Source organism: Protomyctophum parallelum (genome assembly GCF_964188405.1).
Source record: "Protomyctophum parallelum genome assembly, chromosome: 23".
In the NCBI taxonomy this organism is placed as follows: Eukaryota; Metazoa; Chordata; class Actinopteri; order Myctophiformes; family Myctophidae; genus Protomyctophum; species Protomyctophum parallelum.
Window position 1 is genome coordinate 20,395,387 of NC_139715.1, and position 25,714 is coordinate 20,421,100.

At 42.3% G+C, this 25,714-nt stretch overlaps 1 protein-coding gene across 1 annotated transcript; it reads right to left on the reverse strand.

Moving 5' to 3' along the window:
* Positions 1-906: 906 nt before the first annotated feature.
* cckbra (cholecystokinin B receptor a) lies at positions 907-25,058 on the reverse strand (the record flags this gene model as incomplete). Its single annotated transcript, XM_083758419.1, has 5 exons — positions 907-1,535; positions 2,757-2,884; positions 9,599-9,863; positions 23,350-23,601; positions 25,031-25,058. 5 exons carry the CDS (start codon positions 25,056-25,058, stop codon positions 907-909), a joined length of 1,302 nt encoding a protein of 433 aa, XP_083614545.1.
* Positions 25,059-25,714: the final 656 nt, after the last annotated feature.

The window sequence follows — 25,714 nt, forward strand, 5'->3', positions numbered from 1 at the left end:
GAAGTGGTGGCGAGCCAACCATGATTCGTGTGCAATCAGGCTATATAACCAACCAGGGCCCACTATGCAAATATGGGGCGGGACATTGCAGGAAAAAAAATCTAATACTGAGAGCACCCATAGCATAGAGAGCGTGTTACAGAGAGAGGTCATATTGCAGGAAAAATATATAATACTGAGAGGGACAAGACTAATATCCACGCAGTGATATTAGTATCGCTAGATCCGCTTACGCGAGGCTAGGCGGGCCTGTGCATTTAGCATGAGGAAACCCCGTGCAGCTGGGGTTTAACATTGAGCACTTCCGCATTTTGGACACCAAATGTTGGTGTCCAAATTGAAAGATGCGGAAGTAGACGGTTCTTCCGGGTGCTTCAAAACGCCACTGAGCAACTTCCATTGAAATGTAATAGCAGGGGGCGGGGCAGTCCGTCACAGCGAGTATGACAGCCTCGTTTAGGCAATAGGTTATAACCGAATAAAGGTATCATTAATCATTATTATTCATTTTACGCCTTCAGTGCTCTCAGAGTTTAATTATTGTTAAACATCTTCATTACTTAATTTACAAAAAGTCTACACAATTAGAGAATGAGGAAGAATTGTTATTTTAGATCAACGTTTGCCCGTTATCTCTCCTATGGTACGACAACAAAATATAAAATGTTTTGGGTCCGAGAGGCTGAATCGAATCAATATAATGGTGGTCCGTGGGCTCAAATAAATAATGGGCCTTGATATGAAAAGGGTTGAAAACCCACTGATGTACATAGTATGAGCCTTATTCAGCAGGGTCCTGATGATGTACATAGTATGAGCCTTATTCAGCAGGGTCCTGATGATGTACATAGTATGAGCCTTATTCAGCAGGGTCCTGATGATGTACATACGTAGTATGAGCCTTATTCAGCAGGGTCCGGCGGTGCTGACGGTGGTGTAGCTGAACTTGGACATGGACGTGGCCATGGAGGACGCCGCCGTGAGGCATTCGTCGCCTCCCCCCTCCCCATCCCCCCGCCTCCGGGCGTGGCCTGGCCACAGCCCCCCGCCGCGGCGGCAGAGGCGCTCCCCCCCGCAGCAGCAGCAGGCGCTGAACATGGTCAGCAGTGCGGCGCGGAAGCGCGTGTTCATGAAGCAGTAGATGACGGGGTTGACGCAGGCCGAGGTGTAGGCCAGCAGCTGGATGAAGGAGATGGGCGCGCCGCCGAGGGCGCGGTGCGCCGACAGCAGGTCGAAGGCCTTCCAGGTGTTGGCCGCGTACAGCGGCGTCCAGCAGGTGAAGAACAGCGCCACGATCACCATCAGCATGCGCACGACGCGCTTCTTGGCGCGCAGCTTGGCCTCCGACGTGTTGCTGCGCGCACGCTCCGTCCCCCCGGCGGCCGCCGGGGCGGTGGAGGCCGCCGAGGTGGAGGCCGAGAGGGTGCGGAGCTCCGTGGCCGGGGACGGGGTCCTCTTGGACACCTGGACGTAGCAGCCGTCACTGTCGTCGTGGCCTCCGGCAGAGACACTCTTGCTGCCGCCGTTCTTCACTCCTTATGAGGCGTGCGTGCGCATGTGGTGGCGGTTAGGATAAGCGAGGAGGGGTTTGGTTGCATGAAAACACACACAAACAAAATGCAAAAGTATTAGGACGACAGGTGAAAACCATCTGTTAAAGCCCAATAATGCATTGGTAGAGGTTGCCATTTGAATATCTGGGTCCACGGATCCAGTCAGGGACTTCTTCCTAATACATGCTCATGTCATTCTCACATGTCCCATGCAGGAATGGATTAGTATAATGTTTTTATGAATATTGTTAACACATTGACTGTGTTATAAATTAATCTCTACACGTTGACTGTGTTATAAATTAATCTCTAACTCCCATTCCCTGCCGGTGTTTTCACTAACCTTTGAAGAATCACGCCGAATTGTACCTCCATTTCGTGAAAATCCGCCTGAAAATAGTCTCATCGTTTGAATCGATCCACCACTGCGCGATCCGAAACAACAACTCAGAACAGAGCGAGATGGAGGCATTATGCAACGTACTGTAGGCAATGCATTGAGCCTCAATTTCCCAGAAGCCTTGGAATCGAGCGTGTCACGGATGTCCGACGGAATGTCTTAAAAGTTATGAAAAAACGGCGAATAAAACAAAAGTCGGAAATAGCATGTTCCGCAGGGAAAGACGATGTGAAAAAAGTCGGGAATAACGTGATCCGCAAGGAATGTGTTAAAGTAATACCCAACATTTTCACCAATTTTGACCGCCCACCCCTAACCTGACTCCGCCAGATTGCGGCAGTACTGAGTTCACAAGTTCTCTCCTCCTACCTTGATCTGGTTTCTCTCAAGCAGAAACGATGAACCGGAAGCAGCAGGACAAAAATCTGATATCTCCATAATCATTTTGAGTTGTAGTCTCGTTAGCTTGTGTTTAACATTTGCGCTGTGGCACAGCTATACGTCACCAGTCTTGATCCCGCCTCTAGTGGCCGCATATCGCTCTGATCAGATTTTCTTCTGAGTACATCGTCTCTGCCCGAGAGAGTCCACATGGGAGCAGGAGGACGAACTCACTGCTGCCACCAGCTTGTGGAGTCACGTTACCCCCCCCCCACCCCCTGAAATATTAAAGAATCAAATATAATGTTGTACTGTAATATATTTGGACGAAAATACATCCGGGTTTAGTGACGGGGTGACAACATTTGTGTTTAGTGTTCTAGGATTAAAATGGTGCCCCAAGTATTTCTGATGGATCTTACCAGCGGTCTCCGCGTTGAGACTCTGCTCAAACTGAATGCCTCTGTAGAGCTCCCTGGAGATCAGGCCGTACGCGATCATCATCACCACGCCAGGCACGAAGAACAGCGTGAACAACAGCAACACGTACCTGAGAGGAAAGCAGGAGGGAGACAAGTGTGTGAAATCCAGGGATGTGCGGAAGTTGTTAGAGAGTGAGGGGCTGAAATTCCCTAAAAGGGCACTAATGCAAAAATAGCTGATCTACAAGCTCACAATGTGTCGCACTCCGACGGGTTGAGAGCTTGTAGATCAGCTATTTTCAGGGCGCGACTGCACTCTCTTCAGCTACTGAAGATGTGGCTTACTGCGTGTGGCTTACTGTGTACAAGCCTTCATGACAATATCATACACAGCATCAGCCAGCGCCCAATGAATCGTTCCAAAAGCAAAATACAATTCCGCACAAAACCTCTGAATGAAGCTCTCATGACACTGCAGTCTCTTTCCACATATATTGAGTGGCAGCTAGGCTGTCACTCAGGCCGGGTAGCCGTGTCGTTTCACTTCATCATTCAGTGTGGGGAGGACTGGGGAATCTGTTTTAATGTGTGACTATATCGATTCGGCAGCTGGGGTGTCAGCAGCCCATTTCTTGGACGTATTAAAGCGGGTGGCTGAGCGATGGGACCAGCGATACTTTCATTAAGCCGATCAAACAGAAACCTCCCCAAGAAGGAGATTGGACCATTACAGCAGCCAGGAATGGAGAGAGAATAAACAATTTAGCAGCAGATGACTGAGTGAATCAACAGTTCTCAATCGAACAGGCTTTGTAGGGGGCTAAAAGCTAAAGATAGGGGACTATATTAAAATGATAATTGAAAATGAAAATATGATTCCGTAATAGCATTATAATTTTCCACATATTGTATGAGTCATTCGAGTTCAAATGAAAATGCAGTTATCCAATTTGCATTCATATTTTGCACATACAGTATGGGTATTCTGCAACCATATTAAAATGTCATTCAATACTACAGTAGGCAACAGACTACCATATAATTGAACTACTATGTGTAAAGTGTACAGACTGTGTAACTACTGTATAAATAATCACAAATATACAAAACTCCAGAATGAGAGAGAATTCTACATATCCAAATCCAGCCTGAATCAGATCTGTGCCACTTCCAGATTGGAATCTGATTTGTTTAAATAAGTCTAAGCATAAACAAGTCACATGGAATCCGATTTTTACGAATGAGACTTGATCCACATTCAGAGGTGGTTTCAAATAGGATTCAAATCTGACTTCAGGAGATCCGTCTCAGTCTGAACACAGTAACCTGATCTAAATCAGATTCCATGTGACATGTTTGTGTTCGGGACTTATTTAAACAAGTCGGATTGCAATCTGGATGTGGCACAGATCCGATTCAGGCTGGATTCAGCTGCCAGTCTGAACACACAGATCTGTGACAGATCCGATATGGTCACTTGCAAATGCAGTGTGAAGTGAATGCCCCGGTCGTGCCAAAAGATCAGATTCTTACAAATAAATCAGATTTGAATGGATGTGACTGCAGTCTAAATGGGGCCATATGTCTCCACTCTGCACATTTAACCTCAAATGCTGCGATTGCATGCATATTTTCTCAGGGTATTTTTATTAGTTTTATTAAACTGATTTAGACCTACTGAGTACATCGATATCCATGCCCATCCATCTGCATGTGACATGTGTTTTCTTGTCTGAAACCTTACAGTACATTCATTACACGAAATTTCCCATCTGGTGTCCCTATTTTGGGTATGTCATTATAGGCATAATCCCCTCCCTCCCCCAAATTGTGAAAATGGCACATCTAAAAGATCACAATGTCATTCACTATTTTTAAATAAGGTTTAAGTGGTCACTTTTGTTTACCACCATCTAATTTTCCCTAAAACGACGCCTCTGCTAAAAATGTGTTCTGTACAGCAGGGGTAGGCAACCTTAGGCACGGGTACCAACATTGACACCGTTGAGAGTTTTCACTGCGACACTAGTGTGAGAGAGAGAGGAGTTTTGGTTTGAAATGTATATATAAATGTAGCCAATTAAATTAAGTCCCAAATCCTACATTCATTCAAACTCTGAACTCTAGAAAAAAAAAAAAAGTTCGAAAAATGTTGTATGATGTGTGAAAATTAATAAAAAAAACTTTGATGAAAAAAAAAAAACTGACCTCTGCTGGGGGAATCGGGAGATCAAGGGTCTAGTTTTCAAACATAAATGTGATGATTTGATGTGGTGTCATAATTATACGTAATGTTGACATGATGGCACAATTGAAAAGTGTATCCCATTGAAAATTGTATGAAAACGACAGAGGGAGAGAGAACAATGGAGGGAGATTACAATTCCAGAGATAAAGACGGCGCGAGAATATACTACCTGAATGGCAGAGTGGCAAAGGAACTGGCCAGGTGTGACTTTGATCGTATTAAACCTCCTGTATGCCCACAGCTAGAAATAGCTTTTTCATTTGGCTTCATCACAGAACACTCTTAACCACTAAACATCTGCTGAACATCAGTCAGTGCACGTTAAGTGCCCCAGCGGAAGGAGGGCCGGCTTTGTCCAATTCTGTGATATTCTAATGCCTCCACGGCCAGGCACTCCTCTGAAGTAACCAACCCCCCCCTATCTATCAACCGTCTTTCAAGCCTCGGGACGGTCTCTGGATAGTCTGTCTGATCTTTTTATCGGTAAGCCGTTTGATCGTGTGTCAAATGTGAACGACAAAAAGGCCACTGGAAAGTGTACGAGCGGACCACAAAAGGGAGATGTGCCGGCGCTTCGTTCAGGGTTGTTGGTTCCCTTTCATAGACCAACAGGGAAGCAGCGTCCATAGTGGGATACATGAGACCGACAACGGATTGGCTACAATTCATATTAATGCTCTTGTCTGAATGCGGCGCCTGTCTGCATGAATACAGACATGTGGGTGAAGTAATACTGAGCCATCAATCCCCCTATCCAAGAAAAACACTTCAGACAAACATGCTCACTGCTCTGCACTTCCGCTCTACAAGGTGAAATGCAAATGCAACCGGAAATGACCCTTCCGACATCTCCACCTGGTTTATATATATATATATTTTAGTTTTGGCTGACATCAAAACAGTTATTCACGGAGACGTGACTATGACCATGCCAATATGCTTCATGTGTAAGAACAGTTCTACCATTCTCACCAAAGATCGTGAAATTACACAGGTTTTATGGCTGTGGACGGAGGAACGGAGGAGGTGCCAGAATTGGGAAAGCAAGAAACACATTCAACATCTTAAATAAAATCTGGAAAGCAAAAGATATATCACTCAATCATATATCTATCCTAAGCATATATAGCTTGCTGCTTTATCAGAAATGGAAATAAAAAAATAAGCTCTAAAGATATTTTAAAATATATATTTGTAAACAGACAAACAGATTACTCTGAATCCGGGAGGTGTAGTTCCAGTGTCTGGCTACGCGAGACTATTGCTCACCTGTCTCCAATCACAACTGCCTACCTTTTCTCCTCCCCTCTTGTCAATCAGAGAGGCGTATTTAATTACAGATTGGTGGCTACTTGTTATTTGTGCTTTGCATCTCACATATACAACAGTATGCAACAAACAACCCAAAGTGACTTATTGTTTTAAGGCGTTACTATAGTGCTAGCTTATAGCTCAGTGCATGCATGCATGCTTAATATGGATTTCTGCATCTACTGTAGAGGCGCTAGAATTACCACCCAGGTTTTGCCGCTTCTACCATACTTCTAAATGTGGGAACCGTTTCAGAAGGATTACTCTATCCAGTGGCATTATTCATATGAATGCAGCGAGAGGCAGATGAGAAGGGTTTTTTTTTTCTTATCTGGCAGAGATCCAAGATACAGTAATATACTCCTCCAACCTCCCACAGTGAAGTATGGATCACGCTGGTTGAAAATAAAGCTACTGGATTAAACCTTGGGGAACCTGCGCCCGGTGACACGCCTCGACTTTTTGCACATCTGAGCTCCAACTTTATCTCCTCGGTGTGAAGGCTGCACTAATTAAGCAGTCTTTCACCTCCTGGCCTCCCCCCTGCGCGCACACACACTTGATGGACAAAGGGAGAGTTCTTCAGAGGGGTGTTCAGCGGCAGCCACAAAGCGCTGTCACAGGGAAAGACTAACGAACACGCTTCTTCTGGATCACCACCTTCTTTTTAATTGCCTCACCACTCCTCAAAAAAATATGGGCAGATTTAAATTACTAGAGCATCAGTGCATGTTAATCTTCGGAAGCACCCAAGCGTGGCACTGTATATAGAGCATCTTATGTGGAGCTACAGACTTGTTGGTTTGCATGATTTGTTTATTTTATTTGATGCTAAAACAGCTCAAATTTGTATGTATACCGACAGTTTATCACAAACTGCTATAGTACCAGCAATTAATGCTTTTCTATGCCGTTTTTTTTTTTGTAAATAAGAATTATATCCTAGCAATAAATTAATTAATAATGACAATAACCAGAACCGGGTTATTACTAATGAAAATTGTGTAAACTTTCAAACTTTTGAGAGTAAAGAGTAATGCCCCCATCCTCCTATGCAGTGACCTTGGTTTCTCTTCCTCTTCTTTCTCCTGTATAATAAAGCCTCTCTTCAAAAAGAAGAAAATATTTGTGTCATCGACTTCATTCATTATTCAAACATCATCCCCCCACCCCCGAGAGGGGTCGTTAAGACCCCTGATTGTAAGAACTGCCCGTACTCTGGCTGATATGGAAAAGGATTCCGTAAAAATGACAGGAAAGAAATCTCTTCTGTGTGTGGCTTTCTTAGGAAATTGTGGAGGGCAGCGACCCAGGAATCCCGAGTTGGTGTTGGCTAGACCTCACTCTCGCAGCAACTAACTATATCCGTCTCAGTTTTACTAGGAAATATTACAAAAGAAAACAGTCAACAGCCATCATTACCGGCGTTACCTCATTAGGGAAGGAGAAAGAAGTGTGAATCCCTACTCTTTTTCAAAACCGCTCTAAAAAAAGTACTTACAGGTGGCTGCAATTTGGAACTTTTTGTGTTTTTATGTATTTGCATAGTATTGTATATTTGTCTATCATTAAATGGAAAGTTGGTAACCTTTTGGTTTCATATTACGATTATAGGCGAATGCGCTCCAGTGTGGCATTTCCGAACGCGCCCATAGTATGGCATCCCCCTAGGTTCCAGTTGTTCGTTCAGACACATGGAAAAAACTACTGTGGCCAGATGAAATTTCCTGGGGTCTAGTAGGTCTATAGTAAATAACAATAAATAAATCGCCCTGTAGTTTTCTAAAAATACAAATATTTAGCAACTTGTTCAAATGCCAAGTGGCTAAATATGCCACTTGTTCAAAATTAACACTCACCTTTTACTTAACATGAACCTTGGTTAAAAAAAGAAAAGTTGTCCTTTAATTTACAAGAAGTCTAACAATTAGAATGTAGAAGAATTGTTATTTTGATTGTTTGCCTTTTATCTCTCCTATGGTAACATCAATAAAGCATGGAAATTTTAAGCTAAAATCTCATCAAATGGTGGTCCGTCCGTGGCTCAAATGGCAAATAAATAATGGGTCTTGATATGAAAAGGGTTGAAAACCACTGTCACTTCTCTGTTCTTGTCCATGCAAACCGTTAATAAAGTATTCAATCACTCAAAAAGCGCTCCTGGTGGGATTCAGTCTGTAGTACAACAGAGGAGCATGTGCTTGCAAATCCACCGACTTATCTACTTAAGTCCTGCAGATGTCAATGATCAACAAGCTAAGCTGTACATGAACATACTTTAGTACTTGTTTAGATTAGAGCGATCATGCATGTCCTTTTAGTAAATTGATAGCTTTTTACTATAGGTCCATATTTGTATAAAAAGCCTAGGAATATGTACTGTAATATATAAATATATATATATATATATATATATATATATATATAATGTACTGTAATATATAACATGTAAGTTTTGATACGCATTGTCGATTTTATTTTATTTTTTATTTTCCATATTTGTTTGTACTGTACGTGTGTTTCTTTTTTTGCTATTTTTTCTTTGGATTTTGTTCAAAAAATTATAAAAATGTAAGTGACAAAAAAAAGAAAGGCCTAGGGTCGGCTAGTCTTGGCTGTAAACCCCATATATAATGCAACGGTTTCATGTTTTTAGAACTTGATACATTGCTTTTCAAGTCACATACAGTAGCTGATAGCCAGTATTGCAAAGATTGTTCTCTCCCTCCCTCCCTCGCTCTCTCTCAATTAATTGAGGGTATGTTTCCTTAAGGTGTTTCTGTGTGACAAAACACACCCACGAAACGTTCAACTGTGTTTACCCATCATTCATCACAGTGTCTGCTGTTGTGAAAAGGGCCTGTGCATTCTGAACATCCACACACTGAACATGGGCGTGGCCTACCAGGTCTGAGAACAGCAACAACAGCACCACACACTGAACATGGGCGTGGCCTACCAGGTCTGAGAACAGCAACAACAGCACCACACACTGAACATCGGCGTGGCCTACCAGGTCTGAGAACAGCAACAACAGCACCACACACTGAACATGGGCGTGGCCTACCAGGTCTGAGAACAGCAACAACAGCACCACACACTGAACATCGGCGTGGCCTACCAGGTCTGAGAACAGCAACAACAGCACCACACACTGAACATGGGCGTGGCCTACCAGGTCTGAGAACAGCAACAACAGCACCACACACTGAACATCGGCGTGGCCTACCAGGTCTGAGAACAGCAACAACAGCACCACACACTGAACATGGGCGTGGCCTACCAGGTCTGCTCGGCCCACACACTGGGCCACTCCGGGCGGCACATGTGTATCGTGACGTTGTCCGACTTGCGGACCGAGGTCTTGATCATGTAGAACACCGGGTAGGGCACCATGATGACCAGCGACAGTGCCCAGGTGGCGGCGATCACGCGGTAGGCGTGCGAGCGCGTCTGCCAGGAGCGCGACTTGAGCGGGTTGCAGATGGCGCTGTAGCGCTCGATGGCGATGGCCACCAGGCTGAAGGTGGATATGCTGACGGAGATCCCTGCGGAGCCGAGAGAGAGGGGCGGGGTGGAGAGCAAATATTATTACAGAGCTTAGTGTGTGCACCCGTGGACTCAACCCAGTCTGTGCAAATATCACATAATCACACGTACAGGGTTTGTTATTCTATCTGGCCACACACACACACACACACACACACACACACACACACACACACACACACACACACACACACACACACACACACACACACACACACACACACACACACACACACACACACACACACACACACACACACACACACACACACACACACACACACACACACACACACACACACACACCTGTGTTGTGTGTAGAGTACCTCGACACCTTAGTTTCACTCCTTCCCTTAAGTAAATGTTTGGAATTGATTGATAATTGAATTTGACAGAATGGGGTTGATAGCCCTTATAGGCTACTATAAGCACCAAGCATACACAGAATAACATTGGCAGGGGGAAAGACATGCGTTAGCATTGTACTGTGCATTGTGTGCAATAGACATATGCAGTTAAAGCACTTAACTGTAGGTCCCATTTTTCAGAAAGGGCAAAGCGGCGTAAACATTTCCTCAATAGTTTATTCTTGATTTAACTGGAAGCACCCAACCCAGACGCGTTTCAGTATTATGTACCGAGCCCATTGTCCTAGGTGTTGATTGTTGGTTGTTAAACCCTGTGAGGTTTTGCGGTGGTGGAGGACCTGAATACAAACAGCTCGATGCAGAATGCAGAACAAGCCAGGCAGAGATGGTTTAAATTGTCCCATAAACCAACACCTTACAAACTCAACCGAGGATAACATGACCTGCAGGTTGGTAGATAAAAAAAGAGCTGTCCCCAGTTGGTACATATATATAATCCCCCCACCACATTGCAGAGCATTGTGACATCCCCCCCACTAACTAACAGACGTGTACACCTTTAAACCACAACATCTACAGACAGACACTCCATACCAATTTCACTAATATCAGTCAAAACAAATGTCTAATCAACTAAAGAAATACTAAATAAGAACCCAAACTAAACAAAACCCTCCCATGGATGCCCACAACTAATTGTATAATTGTAAAAAATAGCATGTTTTCATAACAGTAAATATACATATTTGTGAGGGGGGGGGGGGGGGGGGGTGTTCTTCAGCTCCCTCACAACAACAACAAAAAAAGAAGAAAAACACATCTTCAAATATACAGTGTAATTCTGCCTGTATCTGAAAACTTTGGAAAATCCACATTTGATCACTTCCAAACAATTTCCAATTTTACCCAAACCACACCAATGCAACTCCTTGCAAGTGCCGTTGGGGTTAACTACTCGCAAGAGTTGCTTTGCGAATCATTGGTGCGGTTTGGGCCTTATTTGAAACCCAACAAGAGAATAATGGAGAGCACATAAGCGTATACATGAAGATCTATATTTAAGTGTCTCTTCACATTGACAAACTGTCTCCACCGATTAGCATTTTAACATGCTGCTGTCAAAAATGTCCTCCACCATCTCTTAATTCCAAGGTCACATTCTTTCATCAGGGCTCACTTTGACTCAAATTCCTTGGTGGACATTTCTGTATTTGCATGCATGAATAATAAAAGAAAGCACATTACAGCAGCACGACGTGCAAGGGGGGTTAGCCAGGGTGAGACGAATAGCATCAATAAACATACGTGTGCACCGACTACGGGCAGATAAACACAGACGCGCTCTGGGATTCTCTTCACAGAGCACACATGTATCCATCTCACGATTTCACTACCGCACACACATTGCTTCACAGAAACAAAACAGCTCCTCAGAGATGCAGATGCATCTTCAAGCCAAACCATGGAGGTGTCCACTGAGGCAATCAGTTTTATACGTGGGTACGACGATAATGCTGCAACTCAATTTCTAGAAGCTCTATTAAATAAACATCTGTGGGGGGAGGGTCGGGGGGGGACAGCCGTATGGTCCAATTTGAGATTTCACCGTGTATGTTCTAGCCTAGCGTAATCAGTGGCGCGCGGTGCATGCTCTGGAGGATTTAAGTCATGAAATCTCTATTCTTTTCATATCCACTCTGTTAGAGCCAGGCTATACGTGACCAGAGAAAAATCGTTATGATTTAGCACATGGTCACACTCTTCCGGTATCAAATTTACTGTGTGAGATACCAAGGTGAAAGGTATGGCTTCATCATCATTGCCGCTGTGCCGGTCGGGCTTGTGTCCCCCAATCTCCCTGCTAGTTAAAAGATAAGACAAATGTACGTCTCCAATCCTGCATTTATATGCATTTTTTGTATTTATCCACAGCAAAGCTCTCAGGGACTTTCGGCTCCGTTTCATCAAAAACCTTGTTGTTCTTCAGAAATGTCTCTTTTGTGCCACAGATAGTGTTGAGATAAGAACAGTCTGCTGTTTGAGAGGGACAGACAGTACAAGGTCAGTGGAGTCGCTCAGACTAATAACCACCCGAGTCCCTTTGCAATATCACCCTATGAAGGCCGTTTGCTGCATACTGTATATTCATATCACAAGGTGATGTAACTCAGCTGATGTAACATTCTCGTTCCAACACAACACACATCTTCATTAAAAGGGGCCAGCAAGTACAGCATGACATACAAATATAATCTATGATAAAGTAACATGAGATTTATTTGGACATTTGACCAGGCTCCAACTAAATCATTACTTCAGCACAAACAACCTTAAGCTACTTTACGGGAAACTCTGTGTTGCTGCTAATGGATTGCGTTTGTGTGTGCAACAGTATGTAGCATTACTTCACTAGATACCACCATAAGGGTCCATTATCAAGACAAGGTTAGTGCACATATCTTGTCCGTAATGATTTATCTCGAGGGCGGCTAAAATGTATGATGGCCAGAGAGTCCAAAAACGTCTATTCTATTAACACACGCTGAGCACACACACACGCACACGCGCACATGCACACACACACACACGCCATTCTTCGCTTTATACACTTTCTTCCTGAAATGTATTTAATTTGTTTAGTACTTTCGGACTGGAGTGGAGTTGAATTAATTTCTATGGAGTTGCCAGATAATGGTGTTTACTTCCACTTTGTAATTTGATCTGGATGAGACTGTCTCCACAATACAAAGGTGTTGTTAATCTTGCTTTACCAGAACTTCTTCACTTAAGACCCAAGACTTATTGGCTATACTTACTAAGCCCACCGAGCAGTTTTCTGCATTAAAGTGAGGGCTTCGCACAGGTGCAGTGCTCGGGTGCCCTGAGTCTATATATTATAAACTGACTTCAGAAAAGTTGAGCAACTGTTACTGTGGTAAATCCAAGGGTTTGATTAATAGTAAAAGAGGTTTTGAGTCTGGACAAGGAGCTGTCATGGCAATTACCTCATCACGTCCTCATCTTATGTGTTCTGCCATTCCATCTTTGGAATCAATTTTCACATGAATGCCTACAATAAGTTGGTTTAATAACAGACATTTCAGGAAGGACAATTCTCAAAAGTGAACCTCCATCTATACAGTCAGTGGCATCTGGGAGTCAGATAGGATTTACTGCGTTCCGCATTCTCTTGCACATAATTCACTTCCGGAGATGTGCGTGCCGCCAGAGCCTGAAGGCATACAACCCTTACAAATGCAATTACAGCGTTATGAAAGAACAAGTGCCAGATGCCCTCCTGGCCAGGTTTTGTAGAAGAATGAAAGTATGTAAAATTGGATGGATGAATGAATGAATGAATGAATGGATGGATGGATGAATGGATGGATTGAGAGAATAAGGATGGATGAATTAATGCATGGATAGAGAGCGGGAGGAAGGGATGAATCAGATTTATGGGCAGATGGATAGATGAAGAAGGATGGAAAGTGGTGGATGGATGGGTGGTTAGATGGAAGGAAGGATTTAAGGTATGAATGGCACAGTGCGTGCGTGCACGTGCATGCGTGTGCCTGCGCGCGTGCGTGCCTGCATTGCGTGTTTGTGTGCGTGCGTTAACAGATGAGTTCACTGCGGGCAGGCACAAAATCAATGGGAAAGAAAAGCCTAAATGATTCTGCCTTATCGACTGGTTTTGTTTGATGAAGGGTGTTGCTCGTAGCCATGTCCTGTCTGAGCCGTATTGATATCGCAGACCTGTAGCCGGCGAGGGAAAGAGAGGGGAAAAAACAACAACACAAAAGCAGAAAGCAGGTTGATGATGTATCGCTTCACATCAGGCGGGCGGAACGAAACACTCCACACTGAAAATCTCACTGAAAATAGTGAGAGTAGGTTTGATTAAAAAAAAAATATATATATCCGTCATGAAGAGCTCATTGTAGACGGTGTCTACCTGTCTCACTTGCAGCTTAGAAAGCTTGGTAATTGAAGGAGAGAATTGAAATGGAGAGCGCCAGCCAAAATACAAGCTTCTCCATACGGCCTATAATACCTTTCATTTCAGAGACCTAATGAGACGGTGGATCCAGGCTATTCAATGTACAGCAAGTTCAGAGTCGAAGGTGAATGAACAGTGCAGACGAAGACTTTGTCTTGTCTTTTTCCCCTCTTTCTCTCTCTTTCTCCGAGACGTCTCTCCGTCTGACCAAAGCCCAATTACACTTCGTCATACATCGGAGCAGACAATAGGCGTCAGGGATCAATGGGCACCTTGACTCCCGGTCTTGATTGGTGACAGCTCATGGTTGTTCCAGGAGTTCCAACGTCAACGTGATGCTTCCGTTCCGACAGCAGGGGGGAAAAAAGATCAACTGACAGACAGGGTCATATTTTAGCAAATGGGAAATCTAATATTGGAGCATTACTCACACAATTAAGCTTACAAAAGAACGGAAAAAGCTTGCATGTCAGGCTGACAGCCACTTGTTTGCAATGAAATGAGGGCTTTCTTCCAATATGCAGAAAGGATAGTTTATTTAGTATGTTGGCTCATCTCCTATGTTCAGCTTTTAAAATTAGTTTTATTGATTTCAAATTCTTGTTATTCATGTCCTCACTGTATAGCCTTATTCACTGCTATTTAATGTTGTTTTATGCCTTTGCTTTTTTCCTCTATTGCTCTTTAAAGCACTTTTAGCTGCATTTCATGTCATGAAAGGTGCTATACAAATATAAGTTGTATTATTATTTTTATTATGAGCTGTATTTTAGCTTTTCTGTTCACCTGAAAGCCATAAGTCAATTAACTCTATTGTTAACTTCAGGTCATCATAAAGAGATCTTTCTTATAGCTTATATTTGTTCATTACTTTTGATGGATTAATGTCCTTTTCTCATTTATTTTCTTCCTTAAAATGTCACCCACCCAACAAAAATAAAATAAAAATCATGTGGGGACTCCCCTCAGGGTCCTGACCCCCAGTTTGGGAACCACTGCCCTATGGCATAAGGTTATGCCATAAGGGTTCAATGAGTTCTCTCATTGCATGCGTACCTGGCGGCATCTTGCGCCTCATCCCATGACAGGTTAATCTGTTCCAGCTCTCGTGTCCTGCGGCAGGTGGTTTTCTTCTCCTTGATGGTGTACCGTACATCTTAAGGTCTTAAGGTACATCTTCAGCTCATGTCCATGAAGCCATCTCAGGCGTCTGTGTGTAATCTCCTTGGTGATGCTCTGGCACCATGTTTTCTTGTACAGTGCATTGTTGGAGATCTTGTTAGGCCAAAAGATCTGGCGTATTCATCAGAGGCATCCATTGTGAAAACACTTCCATTCTGTTCACGTCTGTGTTGACCACTCGCCAGCTCTCTGAACAGCAGAACACACTTGACAATGCTGTTTGGAGAAGCCTTTCCCAGCATTGCTTTGATGTCTTTCCATGCCCTGTCCTTGAGACATTCATTAAATTGTGGGATATACGAGAATCAAGAGGGGTATAGGTATCCATTACTCAACCATACAGGTACAAGCAGGAAAATGTTGGTTTACTATGGCGGCATTCAAGGCCAATCTCCAATTGTTTTAAGTCAGTTATTTTTAGTACCACAGCACAGGGACAAATATATGATTACTGCGTAGCACACCGACCAGCTGTAAGCACCTGAATTCAAACCCAGAAAAGAAACCTATATAGCAACTACCACTCAAGGTTACCATGTGGCTGAGGCTCAGCCACAGGGTTATTGGTTATTGGATATTAGACTTCAGGGGCCGTGTACCAAATGTGACTGATTGAATTGCAAATATAACCCATTTATTTGGGGTGAGACACATTTTCAATCCTTTCACCGATAAACGAAAATGATCAACGTCGAGTGTGGCAGTCATATTGAAAATAAATTAAACCAATAAAACAAAATATTATGTATAAAATAATTAAGATAATAAAATAAAATGAAACAAATTGCTTGTTTCTAGACATTTAAACATCTAATTTCTGTGCCCAAGATATTCCATTGAGGAGCACCAGTGGATAGTTTTCGGAATCATAGGCAGTCTGGACAAACTACAAAGTGACTGGAAGCCACTTGAGTTCTTGGAATTGGCTTCTTGACGTTGACGAGTAAGAGTGCAGGCAAAGTCAAAGTGACTCAAGAATTGGCACTAACATTGTTTATTATCTAATAATATCTGAAGGTTATAGCTCAAAATATATTCCGACACCCCAATTAGTAACTAACGTCCACATTACTCTCTAAGGAACAACTAAGGTATTTCACTAATGATTTTACAGGGACTAAGGGGCCTGAAATGCTACCCTGTGGAATATCACAGTCAACGCAATAAGGCAATTAGACAATACAAGGAAAAAGGTCAAGCGGCATCATACCACACAAAGTTCCTGTCTATCTCCTACATACACACATACTGTACACATCTCACCAGTCTAGGGTGGGAATGGTAATGATGGTGGTCATGTTGATGATGATATTTTGGACTATTCGTTGAATGGTTCAACAAATACAGGAGCAAAAACAAACATACTGTATACACCTTTACAGTGTGTTTTTGCAACAGAGGGAGAGATGATGCAGTAACAGTTATCATCATCATTTTTCAACCGCGTCGAGATCATGGATTTCACAATGCCACGCCAGATTTTCCAGTCCTTCGTTGCCATCCCTGCAGTTCCTGCTTACTGATGCATGTGTCCTTAGCGATGACATCAGGGAACGACAGTTTTCTACCTCTGGTCTGCTTTGAAGCAGGACTCCAGAGAAGAAGGGAAGATATAACCTCATTGTCAGCTCTGTAGCAGTGGCCGGACTAGTGAAGAAACACGGGGAAGGTTGCCGTATATTAGATTAGTCGATGGGTGGCTCTTCCAAGACAGATTTTGCACTCTCATTAGAAGGCAACAGTTATAATAGTGTGTGTTCCGAGTCCAATTTAATGTCATAGCAATATAAAGGTTAATCAGTTTTAAATTGGTGTATTGTGTTCTAGATCAGATAAGAATTTCCTACTTTATTGCCCATTATGTTAACATACTGTAAAATAAAAATGTCTCTTGAGTCTTGGGTTGAATGCACCTTTCCATGCTGGTGCAAATTCTTTATAATTTCTTTGGATCCCCATTAGTTTACGCTGCCACTAGTCTTACACTATAGAAAAATGCCAAAGATATACAGATAATATAGGTTAAATAAATATGTACAAAAACACATTGATCATTCCAATTGTGTGGTCTCTCCCAATAGTTTTTTTTTTCAGACATTTTTGAGGGCCACTACCCCTCCTTTCTACAGCTGTGTGTTGATTTGATTGGCTGATGTATGATGATAAGAGCGTCCCTCACTTCACACAAGTGTGATTTCTTCATTTGATTTGATTTTTTTTACAGATAATGCGTTCCACTGTTGGGTGGCTCTATCTCTATCAAATGAGTATGGATGAATGGAATGGCCATCTCCCTGGACGTTGACAATGCCACGCACTGACAGGCTGTGTTGGTCCAGTGCAGATTTGTGAGATAATCCCCTGTCCTCCTCCAGTGTCTGTGACTCTTGCCTTATGGGCGCTGTTCTGCTTTTTTTGGTCTCACTGTTGAAGTCGTACCACTCCAATTGCACTGGACCAGAATTATAATGTAATTACATTCATGACACGAGCCAATTACTCCCACTCCCCATATTCTATCTTTTTGTTTGATAGGACACTGCTATATACTGCTGCCAAATACTATTGTTCATCGTTTGCTGCCTCCTGGACTAACGTTTCCATTTCACAGTCTGTTAAATTGCACTTCTTGTTCACCGCTTTCTCATCGACTGTCTTTGACAGTCTACCTACATTAAAAACGTAGACACTTAATTCTCTGCCACGCCGTGAGTTATGATGGTAATAAAATAATAATAATAAAAATTACTATTTGTATAGCACCTTTCTTGACATGAAATGCAGCTCAAAGTGCTTTACAGAGCAATAATAAGGTAAAATAATAGCAGTGAATAATAAGGCAATACACTGAGCATGTGAATAACACGGATTTTAAAAGCTCAAATAAAAGCAAGAGTGTAGAAGTAGGTCTTGAGCTGCATGTGCGCTTTAAACATGTCTACAGAGGCTGCCTTGGTTTTTAGTTGCCATTTCAGGCACATCGAGCCGGCCAGCAGTGGAGGACCTGAGGGGGTGGTTTGGGACAAATCTAGGCAGTCATGTGCTTTTTCATACATCGGATGATTCTCCGCCTGGAAATTCCCCTACCCTCTTGTCGAAGGGAGACGATAAAGCCCTGTTGTACTTGTAGATCTTGAGCTTATGGATCTGCCATTTTCGGCATGCAACACTGGCGTACAAACAAATACAGTATAAAACAAGCTTTAGGCTCCTGGTCTTCGGGCTGGACTACTATGTTACACACAGTCACAGACTACTATGTTACACACAGTCACAGACTACTATGTTACACACAGTCACATACTACTATGTTACACACAGTCACAGACTACTATGTTACACACAGTCACAGACTACTATGTTACACACAGTCACAGACTACTATGTTACACACAGTCACACTACTATGTTACACACAGTCACACACTATGTTACACACAGTCACACTACTATGTTACACACAGTCACACACTACTATGTTACACACAGTCACACTACTATGTTACACACAGTCACACTACTATGTTACACACAGTCACACTACTATGTTACACACAGTCACACTACTATGTTACACACAGTCACACACTACTATGTTACACACAGTCACAGACTACTATGTTACACACAGTCACACTACTATGTTACACACAGTCACACTACTATGTTACACAGTCACATACTACTATGTTACACACAGTCACAGACTACTATGTTACACACAGTCACACACTACTATGTTACACACAGTCACACACTACTATGTTACACACAGTCACAGACTACTATGTTACACACAGTCACACACTACTATGTTACACACAGTCACAGACTACTATGTTACACACAGTCACACACTATGTTACACAGTCACACACTACTATGTTACACACAGTCACAGACTACTATGTTACACACAGTCACACACTATGTTACACACAGTCACACACTACTATGTTACACACAGTCACACACTACTATGTTACACAGTCACAGACTACTATGTTACACAGTCACAGACTACTATGTTACACACAGTCACACACTACTATGTTACACACAGTCACAGACTACTATGTTACACACAGTCACACTACTATGTTACACACAGTCACACTACTATGTTACACACAGTCACACTACTATGTTACACACAGTCACAGACTACTATGTTACACACAGCCACACTACTATGTTACACACAGTCACACACTACTATGTTACACACAGTCACACACTACTATGTTACACACAGTCACAGACTACTATGTTACACACAGTCACACTACTATGTTACACACAGTCACACTACTATGTTACACACAGTCACAGACTACTATGTTACACACAGTCACAGACTACTATGTTACACACAGTCACAGACTACTATGTTACACACAGTCACACACTACTATGTTACACACAGTCACACACTACTATGTTACACACAGTCACAGGCTACTATGTTACACACAGTCACACACTACTATGTTACACACAGTCACAGACTACTATGTTACACACAGTCACACACTACTATGTTACACACAGTCACACACTACTATGTTACACACAGTCACAGACTACTATGTTACACACAGTCACACACTACTATGTTACACACAGTCACACACTACTATGTTACACACAGTCACAGACTACTATGTTACACACAGTCACACTACTATGTTACACACAGTCACACACTACTATGTTACACACAGTCACACACTACTATGTTACACACAGTCACACACTACTATGTTACACACAGTCACACACTACTATGTTACACACAGTCACACACTACTATGTTACACACAGTCACAGACTACTATGTTACACACAGTCACACTACTATGTTACACACAGTCACACTACTATGTTACACACAGTCACACTATGTTACACACAGTCACAGACTACTATGTTACACACAGTCACACTACTATGTTACACACAGTCACAGACTACTATGTTACACACAGTCACAGACTACTATGTTACACACAGTCACACACTACTATGTTACACACAGTCACACACTACTATGTTACACACAGTCACAGGCTACTATGTTACACACAGTCACACACTACTATGTTACACACAGTCACAGACTACTATGTTACACACAGTCACACACTACTATGTTACACACAGTCACACACTACTATGTTACACACAGTCACACACTACTATGTTACACACAGTCACACTACTATGTTACACACAGTCACACTACTATGTTACACACAGTCACACTACTATGTTACACACAGTCACACTACTATGTTACACACAGTCACAGGCTACTATGTTACACACAGTCACACACTACTATGTTACACACAGTCACAGACTACTATGTTACACACAGTCACACACTACTATGTTACACACAGTCACACTACTATGTTACACACAGTCACACTACTATGTTACACACAGTCACAGGCTACTATGTTACACACAGTCACACACTACTATGTTACACACAGTCACAGACTACTATGTTACACACAGTCACAGACTACTATGTTACACACAGTCACACACTACTATGTTACACACAGTCACACACTACTATGTTACACACAGTCACAGACGGTTGTTGTGACATTGGACTACTATGTTACACACAGTCACAGACGGTTGTTGTGACATTGTGGGTTTCAGTTCATTTCAACACTTGCATTGCAGGTCATATGATGTCCTTCTTTCCAGTCTCTCGTCACGCTACTGTCCAATACTGTTTGAACATCCGTTAAAATCAAAAGCAAGAAGCACATGCACCGGTAGATTTCGTTTTACAGTACATACCCTCTTCTCTGCCCTCAGTTTTCTCACTCCCTGAACACTCTCTCTCTCGATCAATAACCATAAGCCCACTATGCCAGACCACTGGTCTCGACTCAGCCATGGTCTGGCAGAATGTGTCCCAAACACAGCGGCTTGAGGTTACTTTGCAGCAGAGACCGATAATTAGAACCTGGCCAGCAGCATAGAAATGGGGCTGTTGGGCCAAGGTTTATGTTGTGGGGCTGTTGAGCCAAGGTTTATTTCATGGCAAATTGGCAATGCACATTTGATTTGTGCCCGTCAATGGCATAATGGTCCGCAGAAGCTCCTGTAACCGTGCCTGCTTGTTATCTAATCTCCCAATCCCCCTATACAGTTGAGTGCCAATGATTCCGTCTGAAATCCTCTTAATACGTTTTAGGTTTTGCGAATATTGGAAAATGTAGTACTGAAATCAAACAGCAGGTGGAGCAGTTGAGTATGTTTTTTATAATTGGCCTGAACCCTGCACTGCATGTGCTAATAAAAAGTATTTATGCTCAAATTTTTAAATTATATAGTTATATATGTTATATAGCCTATAAAAGTTTAAGGGGATATGATGGACATATAGTGTGTGCCCTGATATAAAATACCACTGTGAATATGTGAATCAAATCCCTAGGAAGGTGATTAAACAAAGGGGAATCACCCTCCTGCTGCCGGTCTTCCCTTCTATAAACATATTCCCCCAGAGTGTGAAATAAACACTTGCCAAAAATGCTGGTCATTTTAGTCTGGGGCCCAGTCTGGGGCCCAGTCTGGGGCCCTGCAGTCGGCCACTTTGCCAGCATACCATCGAATCACTATGATGAGGCGCGTTGTTTTTTTGAGCCCCTCCTATATGTTTAGTTCAATGTTTTAAAACGCCATTGACAATGAAGGGAACATTTACGTCATCTTGAATTAACATCACCTAATCAACATGAGTTAGACTTTAATATATTAGCGCCCCTCACTGATTTTTATGTGATCATTTCTGTCTGGCAGAATCTATCTCCAGATCATCCATCTTTCTTTTAATATATAAAATACTATATACTTTTACTCGCATGACAGTGTCACAAAAATAGCCAACCTGCAAGCTTTTTTTTTAAATAAGCTACAGTAAAAGGTTTCACCTATAGGCCTAGTGACCAAAATATTGAGGCCAGGTTTAAAAGTTGTTAAGTTTGAACATTTACATTGCCTGTTATTTCTTTCATTTTATTTAACATAACTACACATTATCATTGTCGATAATAATGTTGTCATACAAAAAATGCCTAATAAAAACAGTATTAAAAAAAAAAAAAGTTGTTACGTTTTTCTGACGGTTTTATAATTAAACAATGAAAAGTATTAAGAATTTGGAGCACAGGATTTCTATTATTATTATTATTATTATTATTTTATTCCTGAAAAGTAACGACAGCTCCAAAATCCTATTTGGCTTGTGACATTCATTTATTCATTATTAACCTTTATTTAGATAGACAGTGGAGAGAGACAGTATCGAAATGACACAACAAATGGTCCAGCCGGGAAGGGAATCAAACCAGAACCAGGGACTTTCCGAACCGGGGCATCCTGACCTGCGTTGCGTTCATGTCGTATGCCCCAATATAACCATGCACTTGGCCCTCGAGAATAGGGATGAAACCCGATACCCGAAAAAAAATCAACAAGCTTTGGGCTTATCATTTATCAAGCCTGTTTTTTAGCTAGCGGCCCATGACGTCATGTTTAAACAATCAAGACAAGAGGCGATCAAGAAATAAATCGAATCACCCACGATAGCACAAACATGTCGGGCTAAAAGTGTATCGATACCTGCCAACCAGTTTCTTCAATATTATTTTCCAAAAGTAAAAAGTTCAATTGCCTTCCGTCGGTTAGAAAAGTACTGTATTTGAAGGCCCTAGTAAAAGATACTGGTTCTGTTCAGAATTTGTCGTCTCCCGTCTTTCCACAAAAGAATAGAAAATGCTCGATAGTGGGATCGATAAGAACCCGGCTCGATAAGCCTGACCGGATAAGGTGCTCGTTATCAACAAAAATTAACGAGCTCCATCCATACTCGAGAAGCCCCCCCCCCCCCCCCCCCTTCCTTACCCATGAAGTAGGTGAAGATCTTGCACATGGCAGCTCCGAAGATGAAGTCCTGCAGGATGCTGGGGATGAGGGTGAAAGGCATGCAGAAGACGGCCATCATGAGGTCGCTGACGGCCAGCGACAGCAGGAAGGAGTTGGTGACGGTGCGCATGCGCTTGTTGAGCGCCAGCACCACGATGATGAGCACGTTGCCCAACACGCTGAGCAGGAAGATGAGAGAGTAGAGCAGGATGCGGATTGTCGAGCCCATATCTGGAAAGACAGAGGGTAATAATAATTAAAGATGGAGTGCTGTGATCTTTTTATTCTTTCATGCGTTTATGAGGTGACGGTACTTAATGAACTGGTTGGCATGTCCACATAAAAACGGCATTTTCACAAATACTGTACAGTATTTAAAAAAAACGTTAAGCAATATTACACGCGAGGGTCTCCTTTACCGTCATTAATGCACGCCTGCGAAGTGCATTAATGATGGTAAAGAACACCCTCAAGTGTACTATTGCAAATATATACGACAGTTAAAAACAAATCATGTTTTTTGAATGACAGATGTAGCCTTGATGACCAAATTTTTTTCCCAAGAAACTTGTAGTGGCCTAACAACTTGTACTAGCCTAACAACCCAGTCCGCTGCGCCCTGGAAGAACAGAACAAGTAAATTCTATGTTTTGATTAGGCGTTCCGATAAGGTAGTTTAAACTTAAAAGCACGACTGGAAGGCCGTTTCAAACAATCAGATTGCTTCCTTGAAACGACCTGCTGTATAATGTGCATTCATGTTTCCATGCATCTTTTATGAGCTCATTGTAGATCTTTAAGATCTACAATGAGTCCATCTCTGAAAGAGAATGAGACTGAGAGATGGAGAGAGAGAGAGTGTGTGTGTGTGTGTGTGTGTGTGTGTGTGTGTGTGTGTGTGTGTGTGTGTGTGTGTGTGTGTGTGTGTGTGTGTGTGTGCGCGTGTGTGTGTGTACATGTGTGTGTGTGTAAATAATTTAAGAACAGATCAAATTAACATTAACTAGAGAGAATGTGTGTGTCGATATGAACAAAAGACAATTAGGTAAAAATAATGTACACGTACGGTTGTCCACCTGTGTGTGTGTGTGTGTGTGTGTGTGTGTGTGTGTGTGAAGAGAAGAATTAATCTGAACAGATCAAAGGAGCATGCTCTGAATCATAATTATAGCTCACATCGGCACTCGACAAGACCAAAAACTACAGCTTTCTATAACATTGATTTCTAATTGTTAGATAATATGTTACATCTTTATGTCTCGTATAGTATACCAGACATACAGAAAAAGGCAGTGGTGAAAAGTAAGTAAGTAACGATGTACATTTGCTTAAGTGCTGTACTGTACTTTGTGGTATTTGTACTGAGTATTACCAATTTCCAATACATTTACTTCTACTCCACTACATCTTGGATCTAAATATTGTACTTTACTCCACTACAATTATTTGGAGTTACTAGTTACTTTGTAGATTTTGATTATTGCTGCAAAACATACATTAACCACTTCAGGGAGATATTCTACTTAATGAGTACTTTTACTTTTGGTACTTTAGGTACATTTTGATGAATGAATACTTTTGTACATTTTGATCTCTGGACTTTTACTTCGTAATGGAGTAGTTCTACATTGCAGTAAGTAAAACATGCGAGTAGGCCTACTTTCCACCACTGACGAGATGAGGGCCATTACGATATCACACACGTCTGTACCATAGAGCAGTGGTTTTCCACCAGTGGTCCTTGAGGGGGTTCCATGCAGGTGGTCCCCAGCTAAATGATGGAGAGTAGGTAAACAAATGGACCCTTTCTGGATCTTTAGCTCTTGAGAGCATAAAATGTATACACTCTCAATAGTTCAATTATTGTTAAACATCTACGTTACTTCATTTACAAGAAGTCTACACAATTAGAGAATGTAGAAGAATTGTTATTTTGATCAACATTTTCCAAAAGCATGGAATTGTAGACAAAAATCATATACAACGACAACAAAATATTCTTTCGTTTTGGGTCTGAGAGGCTAAATCTCATCAAATGGTGGACCGTGGCTCAAATGGCAAATACTGTAAATAATGGGCCTTGAAATGAAGAGAGTTGAAAAACACTGCTGTAGATGTAAAGCAGGGAGAGTGGGAGCGGAGAGAGCCCAGAGGGCGTTAGGCACGCTCCGCTCTCTCGCACAGACCCTTCGGAGCGTTCCAGCGTTTGAGGACAAGAGTAATTGACGAGATAGGTCAGGTCTGGCCAAGGAGGATTAAAAAGAGTGATGTGGCTGAGCTCTATAAAACCCATGGGTTCCAATGTGGGACCCCCAGTCAGTACACAACTCACCCGACTTGGCCA